This window comes from Electrophorus electricus, chromosome 8 (assembly GCF_041902795.1).
Source record: "Electrophorus electricus isolate QZ-2024a chromosome 8, ASM4190279v1, whole genome shotgun sequence".
NCBI lineage: Eukaryota > Metazoa > Chordata > Actinopteri > Gymnotiformes > Gymnotidae > Electrophorus > Electrophorus electricus.
In genome coordinates this window covers 32630837-32649153 of record NC_137504.1, presented here as the reverse complement: position 1 = coordinate 32649153, position 18317 = coordinate 32630837, and the positions used below count along the sequence as shown (strand labels likewise).

General features: G+C 41.8%; 1 protein-coding gene across 5 annotated transcripts in view; it reads right to left on the bottom strand.

The window, feature by feature from the left end:
• The window catches only part of LOC145659009 (arf-GAP with Rho-GAP domain, ANK repeat and PH domain-containing protein 1-like), an 18674-nt gene extending 357 nt beyond the window's left edge, over positions 1-18317 (bottom strand). The window contains exons 1-23 of one of the 5 annotated variants that reach the window (XM_081719595.1): positions 18103-18317; positions 17890-17975; positions 17565-17672; positions 17056-17125; positions 16710-16830; positions 16227-16414; positions 16012-16115; positions 15626-15822; positions 15351-15436; positions 13403-13585; positions 13113-13287; positions 7803-7892; positions 5776-5911; positions 5569-5671; positions 4924-5098; positions 4095-4304; positions 3601-3813; positions 3034-3139; positions 2526-2673; positions 2132-2200; positions 1884-1967; positions 1170-1281; positions 683-796 (exon numbers count right to left, since the gene is read on the bottom strand). In XM_081719595.1, the coding sequence (XP_081575721.1) occupies positions 683-796; positions 1170-1281; positions 1884-1967; positions 2132-2200; positions 2526-2673; positions 3034-3139; positions 3601-3813; positions 4095-4304; positions 4924-5098; positions 5569-5671; positions 5776-5911; positions 7803-7892; positions 13113-13287; positions 13403-13585; positions 15351-15436; positions 15626-15822; positions 16012-16115; positions 16227-16414; positions 16710-16830; positions 17056-17125; positions 17565-17672; positions 17890-17975; positions 18103-18117 (2893 nt within the window). In that variant the 5' untranslated portion in view covers positions 18118-18317. Of the gene's footprint in view, positions 1-72; positions 797-1169; positions 1282-1883; positions 1968-2131; positions 2201-2525; positions 2674-3033; positions 3140-3600; positions 3814-4094; positions 4305-4923; positions 5099-5568; positions 5672-5775; positions 5912-7802; positions 7893-13112; positions 13288-13402; positions 13586-15350; positions 15437-15625; positions 15823-16011; positions 16116-16226; positions 16415-16709; positions 16831-17055; positions 17126-17244; positions 17364-17564; positions 17673-17889; positions 17976-18102 lie in introns of those variants that run through there. The other 4 variants (XM_081719594.1, XM_081719596.1, XM_081719597.1 and 1 more) reach the window with 4 other exon arrangements.

The window sequence follows — 18317 nt, the reverse complement described above, 5'->3', positions numbered from 1 at the left end:
GCACAGACTCCCTTGACAATGTGAAACATTTAATGACATTAAATATGTACAACAAGGGTGGCACTCACACAAACACCGATGGAAAACATGACTGTACACTTAACATTAAACATAGAACACCGATACATTAATATACGATTACACAAAACAATGTTACGGCTATACTAATCAGGATTGACACAGACGTAGAGACAATGACCAACAAAGGGAGCACACACGGACAGGGGTTTAAATAGACACACAAGACATTAACATTAAACCCTATACACGTGTGTGCAATCCCGTGGGGCGTGGTTACAACACAAACACAAGTGGGAAACTTGGAAGACCCAAGAGCAGTGAAGAGGAAAGTTTTTAGTTCATATTTAAAGGAACCTTGGTTACATGTAGCTCAGTGGTGAAGGTACTGGACTTGTAATTGGAAACTTGCTGGTCCAAGCCCCACCACTGCCAAGTTAACACTGTTGGACACTGGATAAAAGTGTCATAAAAGTGCTAAATGCCATAAATGTAAGTCAAGTTTGTGGGACAGTAAAAAGAACAGAGCTAGAGGATCTATGGGAGTATGAGGGACCGTATAAGTGAATGAACTCAGAGACGCAGGTAGTAGCACTCTGAACTGTAGAAGGATCTTATACTTAATCTGGGAGATAACAGGAAGCTGATGCAGAATTGCACATACTCAAATACATATTGATGTCACTGGTGTAATGGCTTCTCTTGACCAACAGGTGGCTCTGTGGGCTGAGGGAGTAACAGACTGGCAGCACTGCTTCCTTGTAGTGCAGCTCTCGCTCTGATAAACAGACATTTTTATGACTCTATTTTTAAATCTTTGAATCTGTATTTATACCTGTTTCATTAATGCTATTATCAGTTGGTTTTAAAGCAATGTGCAGGGTATAAAACAACAACCATATTCCAGTCACTGCAAATGTATCAAAATTTATCCATCTGTTTTCAGTCCTTCCACTTGTGTTACTGTGTGGACATGGTTTAAGCTTAGAGATATATATTAATAGTTTATATTCTTAGACTATTTACATGCACTTCAGTCGGACCTTCATTTAAAACAATATTTCATTTCAAAGAATATTTAAGAATATTGTTTTCTGCACTTAAATAAAGAAAAACAGCTTGACAACTCTGTTTGAGGAATGTTTTCTGACCAATCTCTTCCTTGGTCTCATAACACCTCCAAAACTCTCCATCTGCTGGCTGGATTCCACACATCTCTAAAACCTCCAGGACCAATTCCTCTACTGTTGTACTCATCCCGACCTCACACACACACACACACACACACACACACACACACACACACACACACACACACACACACACACACACACACAGAGAGAGAGAGAGAGAGAGAGAGAGAGAGAGAGAGAGAGAGAGAGCACTCTTTATTTCATCTGTGTATTCTACTTTAATTTTGCTTATGTATACTGAATCAGAATTAACTTAAATTCCAAGTCCCTTAGAGCTCCTGACCAGTGCTTTTGAGAAAAATGAAAATGAAAACATGCTTAAAGCTGAAGGCTTCTGTCAACATGGCTAAGTGGTATAATTTTTTGGAATATTAGCTAAGCTAACATGGGAATGTCTGGTTCAGTATGCGCAGCTCTGGTCAACAAATCCTTAAAACAGTGGACGTGCTTTGTTTCACAGGCTGGAGTGTACTGACAGTTGGTACAGGACTTGAAATACTGTCTGTGTAGTTACTAAATATTGCATTTTATATACAGATTACACTTTAAGGCCATGATGTAATTCTTGAATCCCTAGTAAAAAAAAAAAAAAAAAAAAAGCCCATTGTCATATAGGAGCAGGTGAAGCTTCAAGCTCGAGCTTGAGCTGAACACTGCTGAAAGGTGACTCACCTGCACAAGGAGTTCTGCATCCTCCTCCCTCTTCTCCAGGTAAATGGCACAGACGGTGTGGGAGGGGACAGGTGTCAGAGAGGCCTGGTACACAGTGACAACATCAGTCATCCGAAGAAGGCAGGAAGTTGCACATGTGAACATGTTCAGACTGTGCCATGGGTTTCACCAAGGTGTGCACTGTGTGGAGATGCAAGGTGTTGAGCGTCTAAATTACCCAGAGGCCCTTTGAAACCTTGAACTCTCACCTGGTCTTTGAGCTTGTTTAGAATGAGAAGGGTCATGTCCATCTGCTTCTGAAGCTCTGCATCTGAGATCTGGGGAAAAACATTTGTTTAGCTGTGTGTTTAGCTGTCTTTCAAATGTCAGTGCAATGTCACAGCATCTATGACTGAGGTGCTTTCCATTTCTTCTGAGTATACAAGTAATTCTAGAGACTATTAGACTTGTGTCAGATGTGTAAAAAAGAAATTCTATTACTGCCACCATTGTAAAGAAAGATTATCTCATTATTCAGTGTGACGTTAACAATGACGCATGTGAACCATAGCAATTTTAACAAGCACTCAGGTCCTCATGGACAGTCAAGGAGACAGGCATTACTTTAAAGGTTGTGACCTGCTGGTTTCAGGCTGGACTCACATTAAAGATGGCACAGTAACTTCCAATCAAGTCCTCCACCACTTTGAAGGTCCTGGGGTCGGCTTTATCCGTCTGAAAGAGAGTCGGCCCGAACACGAGTCCCAGATTCCGTGTCGTCATGTGGTTTATGTTGGAGAAGTTCTGCACGCTAACAGAAAGTGGTTAGCACTTAGACACACAGTTCCTCAAAGCAAAGGGGAATATATATACCAGAAAGACTTTTCCCAGTCCTGAAATCTGAAAAACTTCCTTTTTTGGAAGAGTCCCAAAAGGCAGCGCACGTATAAGATAACACTTCGCTAATCCCTAACGGGAAATTAGACACAAAGGTCTGTCTGTCTTGAAAAAGGCAATGAAACCTCAGATGTTGGTGTTTGGTTTGTGGAAGTGAAAACAACAATGAAAATAATAATATGAATTTTTGTCTCCTTCACGTGCTTTCTTCCTGAATTGTGAACCTAACAAACAAAGCTTTTGAAAACATCTACAGCAAAGTAATGACGGGTACCAGTAGAGGTGGTTAAAGAGAGCTTTGAAGGTCTCTCTGTTGACTTCAGGCAAGCTGGACAGGAGTGTCTGGTATCTGCTGGTTTTGTTACAGTTATCTGTTAACTCTGCAGAAAGTATGACACAATGACACCAGGATTAAAACACCAAAAAACAAAAAACAAAAACAAACAAAAAAGCAATATTGGATGGAAGCAGCTTTATCTATGGCCACCATATATGTGAGAAGAGGCTAAAAGTACTGACATTGCAAAGAAATGTAAATGTAAATGACACTGCAGTCCAGTGCAGGCAGCAGTGAGAAAGGTTTTACAGCACTGTTCTAATCTCACAGTAGTCTTCAATATTTCTACACTATTTCCCCACCACCAACACCATATCCCCCACAGTATCACAGAGGGCTGTACACACACACACACACACACACACACACACACACACACACACACACACACACACACACCCTTGTTCTCATTGTCAACCTCTCGAACACTACCTCTCAAAGATTGTAGTTTTTTTTGGAAGAGGGATGATAACAGGTGCTTGTGTATGTGTGCATGTCATTAACCTGCAGTACAAAGCCAGTTCTGTGAGTTTTGCTGTCCATTAAACAATCCTTCTCTGACCTCTCGGAGAAAACGCTTCAGTGTGTTCGTCACATTGTCTACTGCAATATCTTCGGGAACACAAACACTCCGTGCATCACGCAGGAATTCTTCCAGCAGAGCTGACACATGGGAATGAACACCACACTTCCTGTAGATGCCAGTGGACATGAGACCTGACAGTACACACACACATCACACATCATGGTACACACAAATACACACACGCGCATACACACACACACACACACACACACACACACACACACACACACACACACACACACATACACACACACACACAAACCCAATACACTTATGAACACTCTATTTATATGCAAGAAATACAGTATTTGAAAACAAGGTACTTGTTACAGTTTTGCTTATTTGGAAAATTGTGTGTGTGTGTGTGTGTGTGTGTGTGTGTGTGTGTGTGTGTGTGTGTGTGTGTGTGTACCATGACGTGTGATGTGGTCGAGACAGCGGTCAACAGCGATGGGGATGCCTGACTCGGTGAGCTGCTGCAGGGAGAGTGGCTGGTCTCCTGCCCCGCCACAGAGTCCGATGGACCGTACCCAGCCCGGAAAATGGGGCTTGTTCTCTGCTATGACATGTAGAGATCCACCTCTCCACGAAAACACCATATCCCCCACACTGTCACTGAGGGCTGTATACACACAGACATAAACACACATGCATGCACACCTGAATATCAGCAACCAGCAAAAAAATGATATGATTGTTTTTTAAAGCTGAATTATGTAGGCATATTGTGTGTGTGTGTGTGTGTGTGTGTGTGTGTGTGTGTGTGTGTGTGTGTGTGTGTGTGTGTGTGTGTGTGTGTGTGTGTGTGTGTGTGTGTGTACTGGTTTAATTATAATTGGTTGTAGAGTTACAGCTGCATCCTCTAGTAATGGCTGAAAGATGTTTTCCTCCAAAGAAGGAAAGTGGGTTTCTTTACTGTACACTTTGTTGATGCACAATAAAGAAAGCAGAGAAAAGAATGGCCCAATTAGACTACCAGTGCACCACGTCTGTCTGTATCCAGGCTGGCCTGCAATGCCAGTTGCTGATGGACAAATGGCAACCGTGTTTCAGACGTTGATGTGCAGAAGCCAAGATTCTCATTGGTGGGAAGTAGTGACCCGGCAAATAAACTGTCCAATCATGGAATAATAATGGGGCTGGACAACAGAGATTTTGAATGTGGTGCATAAATAAAGGTTCTTCATTACAGTGTACAAAATAAAAGCCCTTCATTACAGTGTGTGTGCTCTGTCACTCACTGAGTGTAAGTAGCTTGCGCAGGTCAACATTCTGTACTGAATCATGAAGAAGAACTTGCAGTCTAGAGCCACTAAGGCAGAACCAACCAATTCCAGAACTGCCTTCAGCACAGCGTAGGCGGCCCAGACGATCACAGAGTCCACAAACATCACTCAGAACAGCAGGAAGCAGTGCCTGGATGAACATACAGAGATACAGACAGACAGACAAAACTTTGGTTTGTCTCTCCAGAAGAAAATAATGGAATTTCCTTTCATCCTTTTAACCTCTCTTCAAGTAAAAATAATCCCTGGTTCCCTGAGAAAAGCATGTAGTGTCTGACTGGTTATCACTGGTTATCCATATTGTGATCATTGAATTCAGTCCAATTTAGAAGGGGGTAACTACATAGCCTCACAGTGCAGAGAGATAATCAACACTACAGTTTGAGTTTACCTTACACTTATATTGTAATAGTACAGTCATAATAGTACAGTCTCAGTTTGAGATGTTAAAAATGGCACAGTCTGAGTGTGAAAAAACAGTAATGGTACAGTCTGAGTTTGAGGTGATAGAAATGGTCCAGTATGAGTTTGAGATGGTAGTAAAGGTACAGTTTGTGTTTGAAGGAGCAGGGTGTGAGTAATATAAGTAATCTTGGTTACTATAGCAAATGCCCTGATCCACTCTTTGATAGTAACGATGTCATCAGCTCCAAAAAGATAGACCCGCCCACTATCAGTGTACAGCTCAAAGGTATGTTCATACCTGCCAACCAATCAAAAGAGACACCATAGCCATGTTGGACTAAACAACTGAAAGTACAGTCATTAAATAATGAAAAGTATCAGGCCAGAGCTGGAGAGTGTTACCCATGAATCCCTGGACTGTTGAAGGACAGGCAGATGATGTCACTCATTTTTATGCAGCCACACCTGTTAGTGCTCTGCTCAGTCTTATAGTAACTGAACAGTCCGTTGCCCAGGCAACACCACCTCTGAGAAAAATCTACAAAACACAGATAAGAACATTACTTCTGTTTTATGAAAGCCTTCAAACTCATGGCTCCCCACAAACTCAAACAACACACAAGACATTTGCTGAGTAAATTAAATTAACATAACAATGACTTTTATGTGTATCTGTATTCTATGAGTAAATGACAAAGCACTTTTGTAAGTCGCTCTGGAAAAGAGCGTCTTTTAAATGCCATGAATGTAATTGTAAATGCATCTGTTTCACTTTGCCATATCTAACATGTCAGGTCAAAGACATGATTCACACACATCATCTACAGTCAAATTTAATGTGCATCATTAAAGGGGTCTGGGTGCTGCCATCCACTCCTCCTTACTTAAAGGATTTACTGACAAGATTGATTCTACATCAATACTTAAAATAAGCTTAAAATATGATATGAAAACCAACATCTTTATTGGGAAGCATACCATTCAGCACAACACAAATCAGCACGTAATGAATTGTTTACAAGTTTAGAATGTCCAATATGGATAAGACATCAGTCTTTAGAGCTGAAGACTGTGAGTTTAATTCCCACCTGGATTGCTTTATATCCTGAATTTCTGTTCAGGGATCAGTCAAGTCCACCTTTTGATGGGTGTTTGTGGTTGGCAGTAGCACAGGGGTGGGGATGGTGTCTCTGTAGAGGGCCAGTGTGGTAGGTGCATGATGCAGCTAAGACTGAACAAGTGTAATCAGGAACCTGTCTCATAAAGCAGGATTTACTGCTGCTTGTAGAGTGCTAAGGGTTAGGGTTAACCCTGTATAGAGTGGTATGGGTTAGAGTTAACCCTGTATAGAGTGGTAAGGGTTAGAGTTAACCTCTATAGAGTGGTAAGGGTTAGAGTTAACTTCTATAGAGTGGTAAGGGTTAGAGTTAACCCTGTATAGAGTGGTAAGGGTTAGAGTTAACCTCTATAGAGTGGTAAGGGTTAGAGTTAACCCTCATGTAGAGTGGTAAGGGTTAGGGTTAACCCTTATGTAGAGAGGTAAGCGTTAGGGATAACCCTCATATAGAGTGGTAAGGGTTAGGGTTAACCCTCATGTAGACTGGTAAGGGTTAGGGTTAACCTTCATGTAGAGTGGTAAGGGTTAGGGTTAACCCTCATGTAGAGAGGTAAGGGTTAGGGTTAACTCTCATGTAGACTGGTAAGGGTTAGGATTAACCCTCATGTAGAGAGGTAAGGGTTAGGGTTAACCCTCATGTAGAGAGGTAAGGGTTAGGGATAACCCTCATGTAGAATGGTAAGGGTTAGGGTTAACCTTCATGTAGAGAGGTAAGGGTTAGGGTTAACCCTCATGTAGAATGGTAAGGGTTAGGGTTAACGCTCATGTAGAGAGGTAAGGGTTAGGGTTAACCCTCATGTAGAATGGTAAGGGTTAGGGTTAACCCTCATGTAGAGTGGTAAGGGTTAGGGTTAACCCTCATGTAGAGAGGTAAGGGTTAGGGTTAACTCTCATGTAGAGAGGTAAGGGTTAGGGTTAACTCTCATGTAGAGAGGTAAGGGTTAGGGTTAACTCTCATGTAGACTGGTAAGGGTTAGGATTAACCCTCATGTAGACTGGTAAGGGTTAGGGTTAACCTTCATGTAGAGTGATAAGGGTTAGGGTTAACCCTCATGTAGAGAGGTAAGGGTTAGGGTTAACCCTCATGTAGAGAGGTAAGGGTTAGGGATAACCCTCATATAGAATGGTAAGGGTTAGGGTTAACCCTCATGTAGAGAGGTAAGGGTTAGGGTTAACCCTCATGTAAAGAGGTAAGGGTTAGGGTTAACTCTCATGTAGCGAGGTAAGGGTTAGGGATAACCCTCATATAGAATGGTAAGGGTTAGGGTTAACCCTCATGTAGAGAGGTAAGGGTCAAGTCAGAGTCACCTACCTGCTTGCGGTTTGTAGTCAGTGATTGGCCTTGCAGAGGAAGCAACCTTGAATAGGTATCCATTATGACAGAGAACAGACGTGTGACCGACTGTGTGGAAAGAGGATATTGTGAGCATGCCTTAAAGGATAACCTAGTATTTAAACACCTTTATTATTATTATTATTATTATTATTATTATGTAGACTACAGACTGAAACATTTGTTATTTTTATCTTCAGCTTGTGTATTTTGCCCTTGAGCACCATGTCTGGAAAATAATACCAGACTCAGTGTTGACAGATCTTTAACTGAGCTTTGACCGATCTTTGAGCTTTGACCAAGGTTTGACTGATCTTTGACTGATCTTTGACTGATCTTTGAGCGTTGACTGATCTTTGAATGACCTTTGAACTTTGATCTTTGAATAATTGTTGAGCTTTGACTAATCTTTGACTGATCATTGACTAATATTTGAGCGTTGACTGATTTTTGACTGAGCTTTGACTGAACTCAGCTTGTTTGACATTTTGAATATCGTGGCATTTGTGACACTTTCTTTGAATGAGCCACCAGTTTTTTTTTTCTATGTTCTATGTTATGTTTACCTATGTACCTGTCATAACGGCAGATCCCAATGCAGACTACAGAACCCAGCAGCCCATTCGTCACCCAGTCAATGACGCAACCAATCGGAGGCGTCCAATCAGATCTGTGTCTGGTAGTGTTCACTCCAACTATCCCTTTCCCAGTCCTGGATCGGAAGTCAGAGAAGAACCCATGGTGGAATCTATGCAATGTGACTCCTTTCGCTTATCTGGGGAGGAACGATGATGCTGGTTCCAAGGAGGTCTGTGTTTATACTGTGGATCAGCAGGCCATCTAGTCAGGGACTGTCGTCTCCTACCTAACCTAAATCATTCACATTGACAGTTTATATTGGGTCTCATACTCCGTCCTCTATGTTCACAGCCCTAGTTGATTGCGGGCCAGAGGGCAACTTCATTCATGCCCATCTGGTACACGACCTGATCATCCCATATCTCTCTGCACAACCCCTGTACAACTCACCACCAGTTCCCTCCACTCTGAACTCATATCCTTTCTAGTCTTGCAAGCTTCATCATTTCCAGTCATTCTGGGCCTGCTGTGGCTGGAGCAACATAACCCAAATATATTTCATGGCCCCAGAATGGAGATAACCCAGTGGTCGGCTTATTGTCAGGAGAACTGTTGGACTTTACCCACACTATGACTCTGCGCCACGATGATTGAGAGCCCTGCTGACGAACAAGTTTTCGTTCCCCCCCAGCAGGGCGAAGGCAACCCTGTTACTCCATCACCATTCATGTGATTGTTCTGTCAAACTCCTAGAGGGTACAACTTTACCAAAGGCATGCATCTATCCCCTCTCCCAAGAAGAGGAAAGAGCCATGGAACAATATATAGAGGAGGCACTAGGGCAGGGTTTCATTCAGCCATCCACTTCCCCCATGACATCAGGTTTTTTCTTCGTAAAGAAAAAGGACAGTGGCCTTCTTCTCTGCATTGATTACCGAAACCAAAACCTGATCTCAAGGAAGTATGCTTATCCGCTACCACTCAGCCCCTGAAACAGCTAAGAGACAAAGGTCTTCACAGAATTGGACCTCTGTAACATGTATAATCTTATATGGATCAAGAAGGGACATGAATGGAAAACCACCTTTGTCACCACAAGGGGCATTATGAGTACAAGGTGATGCTGTATGGTCTCAGCATCACACCCTCGATATTCCTAGCATTCATCAATGATGTTCTTCGAACGGTAATAGGATGATATGTCATCACGTATATTGACAACATTCTTATTTACTCACCTGATCTTCCGATGCACATCCGACATGTGCGTTCAGTACTAGAGATTCTCCTGGAGAATGTACTGTATGTAAAGGGGGAGAAATGTAAATTCCATATCATGACCATGACCTTCCTGGGGTATGTAGTAAGCCATGGGGGAGTTACTATGGATGACAAAAAAATAGAAGCCATCCTTCATTGGCCGGTATCCACCACCGTCAAAAGGCTACAGTTTCCTGGGCTTCGTGAACTTCTATCCACACTTCATAAGAAACTTCAGTAGCATAGTGGCCCCCCTCACATCTGTCCTTAAATGGTCTTCTACTAAATGGGATTGGACTCTGGCAGCTGAGGATGCATTCGTCAAGTTAAAGGAGGCTTTCACCATGGCCCCCATCCTTTGACACCTGGATCCTACAGTCTTGTTTATTGTAGAAGCAGATGCATCTAATATTGGAATCAGGGCCGTGCTCTCGCAGAGGCATCAAGGGGACAAACTTCGTCCAGTGGCCTATTTCTCCAAGAAACCTTCCCCTGCAGAGCAAAATTATGGGATCGGAGACTATTGGCCATTAAATTGGCCCTAGAGGAATGGAGACACTGGCTGGAGGATTCTAATCATCCCTTTCTAGTGATTACAGACAATAGGAACCTGGAGTATATGCGTATGGCCAGATAACCCAACCCCCGCCAAGCCCGTTGGTCATTGTTGTTCTCCAGATTCAATTTCAAGATTATGTCCAGGATTATATCGTCCAGGAACTCGGAATACTACAGCAGATACCCTTTCCCATGTCCATCTGGGGGAGTGAAAGGAGACACTGGAGGAAAAGGAAACCATTCTACCTGGGTCCACTTGGCCTCTATCCAGTGAGAGATTGAACAAGCCACACAAGGTGCTGTTACACCAATGGAATGCCCAACGCATAAGCGTTATGTACCTGCTTCTTGCCTGGACCGTTTGTTAGCATGGGCTCATTCCTCCCTCGCTACGGGTCATCCAGTGGAGAAATGTACATGTCAGCTCATAGCTCACCGGTATTGGTGGGAGACGATGACGAATGATGTCCACTGTTACGTTTTGTCCTGCTCTGTCTGTAGCCAAAGCAAGACACCTAAGACCCTCCCTGCCAGTAAACTCATGCCACTTCCTGTGCCTGAGAGACCTTGGTCGCACATTGCTTTGGACTTCGTCACTGATCTTCCCTGTTCAGAGGGTAACACTACCATCCTCATAGTTGTGGATCAGTTCTCTAGAGGGGTAAGATTCGTTGCATTCTCGAGACTGCTGAGATACTGTTCATGCAGGTGTTCCGAATATTCGGCATATTATCCGACAGAGGTCTGCAATTTGTGTCTCGATTCTGCTCTGCCTTTCTGGATAGGATAGGAGTTACTGTAAGCCTCACGTCTGGTTATCACCCACAGTCTAACGGGCAGTGTGAGCGAACTAATCAGGAACTGGACAAATTTCTTAGGTGTTTCTGCATGAACAATCCTTTAGACTGGTCCAAGTTCCTACTTTGGGTGGAGATGGCATAGAATTTGCTCACCAGTTCCTCTACCAGTTCAACCCCTTTTTAGTGCATTCTGGGCTATCAACCCCTTATGGCTCCATGGGCCCCTGTCACCGCTGACATCCCGGCAGTGGACAATTGGATGCAACTCAGTGAGAAGGTATGGGATGAGACTCATCAATGTATCGAAAGTGCCCTCCTTAGGTACAAGGAAATGGCAGACAGGCACAGGGGGGAGACCTCTGTCTACCTACCAGGTGACTGGGTTTGGCTGTCCATGAGGTATTTCCACAAGCTGGGTTCATGCAGCAAACTGGGCCCCAAGTATATCGGCCCTTTCAAAATCATCAAGCGTATCAAGGAGGTAACATATCAGCTAAACCTTCCTGCTCACTACCGTGTCTCGAGGTCATTTCATGTCTCTCCTTAAGCCTGTTATAGCTGGCCCATTGGACGAGGATTCTCCGAAAGAGACTCCTCCTCAGAGCCTAGATTATGATGGAAGTCCGGTTTACATGGTGTGTCGCATCCTGGATTCTAGGAGGAGGGGTGGCTCACTACAATACTTGGTGGACTGGGAGGGATTCGGCCCCAAGGGACAAAGCTGGGTCCCTTGAAGTGATGTACTGGATTGGACGTACACCCGAAATACCTGGACAGACCTGTGCCCCATCCACAGGGTCGCCCTTGCTGCATTCCTAAGGATAGAGCCTGCACTAGACCGGAGTCCACCATGATGGCAAGGGGACTTCGCTGTTGACCTTGTGCCTCTTTGGGGGAGGGTACTGTCATAATGCCAGATTCCAATTCAGACTACAGTACCCAGCAACCCGTTCGTCACCTGGTCAACGACGCAACCAATCGCCAGAGTCGCCAGAGTATTGAACCCGCCTGTATGTCTTGATTACAAGTGTATATAAGAATGTTTCAGACTCACAGTCTTTGCAAAGTATTGCTGACAGATTATCTTAAAGCATACCGAGCATTCTTTTTGGATAGCCTTTCTGTGTATTGTACCCTGTTCTTATATTTCTGGTTTTTGTCTTTTTGCCTACCCCTTTTGTATTTTCTGCCTGGTTCTTTTTGTCATTGCTCTTTTGGTTTCGGACTTGGACTGGTTATTTCTTTACGTTTTGGAGTTCCCCTTCATGTACCTTGGATTATTCCCCTATCCTTGTACAATTAATAAATCACCTCCTTTTTCATATCCACAAGCATCTGGTTTTGCCAGACCCCTCAGAGTACCTATGTTATGATGACCTACACACCCAAAATCTTCCAGAAATGTATTGCCTTTAAGATGCAGGTTGCAATAATTGCAATTATTCTATAATGCTTTTAAGTAGCACAGACATATATTTTGAAACATGTCTCCAGTAGTAAATCTCCCCAGCACCCTTTTATATAAAAAAGCAATACATAATTTTCCAATGATTCTTTCTCAAATTATTAATCATCTTTTATTCTGGATGTTTCAGAGATTCTGTTTTGAATCTATTTTAATTTTGGCTACCTCAATGTTGGGGGCCCTCTCTATGGAGCATAAACTGGTTCATTTGAGTGCTACAAAGAAATTTGACTCATGTGCTCTCATGTGCTCTGCACTTCATAGAAAAAATGTACACATAATAAATAATTACTTTCATAAATATAATTTGTTACTTCTCGGTTCTAAAATGACCTTTTGCTTCTTTAAAGAAGCATGTTATCAAAGCCTCAAAGCTTATCTTTGTTTTGATACTGTAGTGCTCCTACTTAAGTGTGTATTTCCTGTTTGAATATCAAGTTTCACTTCTAAAGGTGATTTCCTCATCTCACCTCTCACCACATAAGTTTCAATACATTATAATTTCCTCATCATGTCTTCAATAGTTAAGTTCCACATCACTATTTACATTTATTTAAAAATACAAATTGTCTTGCTTTACCAGGTATGTAAACATACGTGTGAGTGCATGTGTGTGGCAGTGTCTACCTGTGGTCAGGTGATGCCGCAGTAGCTCCACCTGTGCTGGCTGTCCTGTGTGCTTCGCCAGAGCTAGAGGAGAAGGGAATTCTGGGATGCCTGTGTAACATCTGATTTCTGCACCAGAGAACAGCAGAGAGAGAGTCTCCACCAAATTATCAGTCTGTACTGTAGTGCACAGTGCCTGAGGACAGAAAAGGAATTTGTTTAGGAATAAGCATGTTAAACCCCATAACAATATTTTAAATAATCCCTCATGTGTAACATTATACAATTAGGTAATTGGAGTGTGTACATACATTGTTGAGTTCCTTCTGCTGACCATAGAGGGTGTGGCGTTTACAGTACATGGCATCTTGGTATTTAGCAGTGATGTGTTTGACACGCTCGGAACTGCTGGCATTCTGACTCAGCCTCTCACAAGCAGGAACATCCACTGCCCAGAACTGGTTGGCTTTACTGTTGCCTATTAAAAGGAAAACCTACCAGCAAAGAACAACAACTGTGAATCACACCCTGAAGGAATTTTCCCAAGGATGAAGAAAACAGACAGATAACTTTAGGTTAGATGACTTAAATAAAATAATAAAAATCTCAAAGTGCATTACATAATATGGAATACATATTAAAGTTTCATTTAAACACAATACATAATAATGCTACAAATTGTAATGTTGCTGCTGGCCCGAGTGCCGCAGGGCATGGGGAGGGACGCACAGACTCCCTTGACAATGTGAAACATTTAATGACATTAAATATGTACAACAAGGGTGGCACTCACACAAACACCGATGGAAAACATGACTGTACACTTAACATTAAACATAGAACACCGATACATTAATATACGATTACACAAAACAATGTTACGGCTATACTAATCAGGATTGACACAGACGTAGAGACAATGACCAACAAAGGGAGCACACACGGACAGGGGTTTAAATAGACACACAAGACATTAACATTAAACCCTATACACGTGTGTGCAATCCCGTGGGGCGTGGTTACAACACAAACACGGTACATGTGGATCCCCCTGCACACGGTGGGCCGTACCACGTGACTTATGGGGAGGAGCACTCCGTGACAAAAATGAAATATATCAAATAAAATCTATAATAAATGATAAAGGAATGACCTTAAAAATGAATTCTGGGCCAAACTAAACAAATATATTTTGATCTGGATTTTAAAAACCTCTCAAGCTGGTTGTCCATATAAGAGAGTTGTACAGAGAGAAAAAGTCTTTCTAGTTGCAGGTGGTTCCAAGAATTATCAGAGAGAAGAGGCTGGGATGGGTTATAACACTGATCAAAGCCATTAAAGGCTTTAATCACTGTAAGCAAGACATTGTTCAGTAAGACAGACATGACTAAAGTGCTTAAGGTACATGACTAGTAATCAGAAGGTTGCCCGTTCAAACACCACCACTGCCAATTAGCTACTGTTGGGCCCTTAATCCTCAATTGCTCAAGTTTTATTCAATCATAATTGTACCTGGATTTGCATAAAAGTGTCAGCTAAATGCTGTAAATGTAAGCGATTCACTCTGGTCCGGGGAATTACACAAGCTGCTACATTCAGAGCCAGCTGAAGACACAGCAGCTCACCACACACTGCATTAGTCTCATCTAGACATTATGAAAGCACCTACTGGTTTCGCAGCAATGTATAGGATTATGTAATGTGTCATTCTGCATGGCTGTTGACAGCAGTTAGATGACAGTTATATGGGCCTTAAATTATAAGATAACACCAAGGTACTAAGCAGTACATTCAGATTGCTCAGAAAAAAGCGTCAAAGCCTGCTTTAAAAGTAGAGCTCTTATACTTGGTAGACATAGTAACTAATATCAGTATTTCTGTTTTAGTTTTATCAGAAAAAAATTCTGATCACATAGACTTTTTAAACTTTACAGTTTTCCGTTTTGTACATCTGTGTAGCGGAAAAATTATACACAAAAAAATAACAACAAGTGGAGTGAATTTCTAACCATCTGAAAAACTGATTCAGACAGAATTAAGTTCATTCTAATGGAAACTGTATTATTATTATTATTACTATTAATATTATTATTATTAGTTACACATATATAGTATCTTTCTCATTCCCAATGATGCTTAGGAATTGCTTAGGCAATTCCTATAAATTATGTAAACTGAACACTAGAATGTTAAAAAAATACAGGTTTTAGTACACTTGAGCAGTGTAGAGTGTGGTTGTTAGATCAGAGCTCACTATACCTTAATGAGATCATCAGTCCACACACACTCATCTGACTTCAGATTGTAAACCTTGGATACAGATTGTCCTAAAGACTGGTGCACACCTGTCATCTCACACACACACACACACACACACACACATACACACACAAACACACACACACACACACACACACACACACAGGGGCACGTGTAACTGTATTTACACAGACATGACTCTATAAGCAGTGGTATACCGTGTGTGTGTGTGTGTGTGTGTGTGTGTGAGTGTGTGTGTGTGTGTTTGTTTTTACCTGCACATTGTTCACACAGCAGCACACACAGGTTGACTGAGGCCCACTCTGGCATTACAGCACCACAGTCTGCACACGCACGATTTGTCTCCAAACTCCAAACCCTCTCACACACACTGTCTGATGATGACTGGCTCACACATGCCATCAGACAAGCATACCAATGCTGCCACTCCACTTGTGAGTCCACCATGAAACTACATTATAAAAGACAAGGAGAAAGGGGTTTTTTTTGTGTGTGTTTGTGAAAGAAAGAAATAAAAGAAATGTAAAAATGACACTTATAAAGTTCATTATACATGTCATTGAGCTATTATTATTATTATTATTATTATTATTATTATTATTATTATTATTGTGGTCGTTGTTGTTAAGTTAAAGTGTACCTGAAGGTCCGGTAAGAGGTGGTAATTTTGACAAATTTGCTGGTCTGTTTCACACTTGCTCTAGACATGTCAATGTCAGTGATTCCTATACCCTGCAAATACTCCTGCACACACATATACACATACACATGCCATGCAACATTTTCAAAGGTGTACGTTTACAGAAATGTGAGCATCCCATAACACTTATGAACACACATATACTGTACACACACCTCACGATTTCTGAACAGGTACACCTTGTGGTTATTAACCACTGTATAGAGTTTGTTGCGTGGTGATGTCATTTCCAGGTAGCCCTCAGTACTGACAACAGCAGTTTTAAAAAAGCCATTCCCACACTTTTTCTCTTGTCGACTATCTAGAACCTTCCATAGACAGCTCAGCCAGTCATCTCTCTGTTCTAAAACACACACACACACACACACACACACACACACACACACACACATGCATGCACAAAGACACACATCAACACACACACAACCTTTGAGTATGTTCAGATTGCTTAATACATCATTTTTAAGAAGTATGTTAGTGCAATTTAGTGTAATGAGATTAGTGAGAAGTGAGATCAGAGTGTAGTGTTTAGTGAGTTTAGTGTATAATGGCATTGGTGTGTAGTCAAATTAGAGTGCAGGGAGTTAAGTGTGTAGTAGGCAGTTATAAGTGAGTTAAGCATGTAGTGAAAACTCAACTGCTATTTGGTGCACGGAAGAGAAAAGTTCGTCCCTGAGTTATGATCTCAAAACGCTTCTCACCCACACGCACTACCTCGCTCACACAAGCCAGGGCCACCATGCGCTTAGAGTACACCTCCTGCAGAGCATGATGAGGATAAGAGAGAGGGATGAGATGGAGGGATGTAGAGAGAGAGGGATGGAGAGAGAGAGAGAGAGAGAGAGAGAGAGAGAGAGAGAGAGAGGTAGTGAATGATCAAAGGGAATATAGAGAGACACCAAATGGGAAGTTACAGGAATAGAAGGACATATACTCTGATACTATGAACGTTTACTGAATGTTTGAACTGATGACTGGTTGAACCTTGTTGTTCTGAAAATATCTCAGATACTCCCAATCCAGCTGCACCCACCTCCTCTGAAACTGCCGGCCTCTGAAAAAAAAAAAAAATTGCCACTACACGTTCAACACTATTTGCAAATGAAGGTAAAAAGAATTATATTGCTATGTATAAATGAAGAATACACAATACACAGTATTTGGTCACATTACCAAAAATGTGTTGCTTAATTATGAAATGATTCCTAAGTATTTGTTCATTTTAGCTCTTCCAAAGAAAATTCTGATTTCCTGATTACAGACTGATGAGAGATGGGCTGAATCTCGAGTTCCTGAAATTACAAGTACAGCTGAAGCTTTGCAGATATGGTTGTGAAAATAAAATGCCAACATGTTTCTGAAACACACACACACCCACACACAAACACTATGGTTGTGAAAAGAAAATGCTAAAAATTAAATTCAATACACAGACACACAAACAAACACACAAACACACATACACCCTGTTTCCCAAACTCACACATACTTACCCATTAGGGGGAGTTTTATCAAGCCAACCTGATTTAATTATCAGTTGCAGATTCAGATCCTCTGGATGATCAGGAAAACCCACACAGTGTATATCAATACTCTCGTCACTACATACATCACACACACACACACACACACACACACACACACACACACACACACACACACACACACACACACAGACCAATAGATACACAAATATGCAGAGATAGTGTTAAATGTTCATACTCTTCAATACACAGGCCATGTTGCCCATCATTTATTACTATATGTAGACATCAGTTAATCCTTAAAACCACACACATCACACACACACAAACACACCGCTCTCTTTTAAAAAAATTGTGTGTCCCGCCTTCTTCTACAGAAAGACTTCGAATACTCTTTAGGCCCGCCACTGCAATGGACCCCTATTGGACAAACAAATAAATACATAACAATGTAAAGAGACAAAATGTCAGTAATGCAGTAGCTCGATTCTACTCAATATATGTGTATTGAATATACACAAGCACACAGAAAGAGACAAGAACTCACCTTTTTATCCACCATGTCAGTCTGTGTGTAAATCCTTAATGGAGATATAAGGAGATATATGCTAAGACTATGTCCTGACTACATTTACTGTAGTCTGCAGCCAAGCATAAATACCTGCTCTGTAACTTTGCTATTTATTTCTAATAATACTACTCTACACAGTACTCTGACATGAGGTCAAGAACCACCACACACTGGTCCCAGCTCAAAAGCTT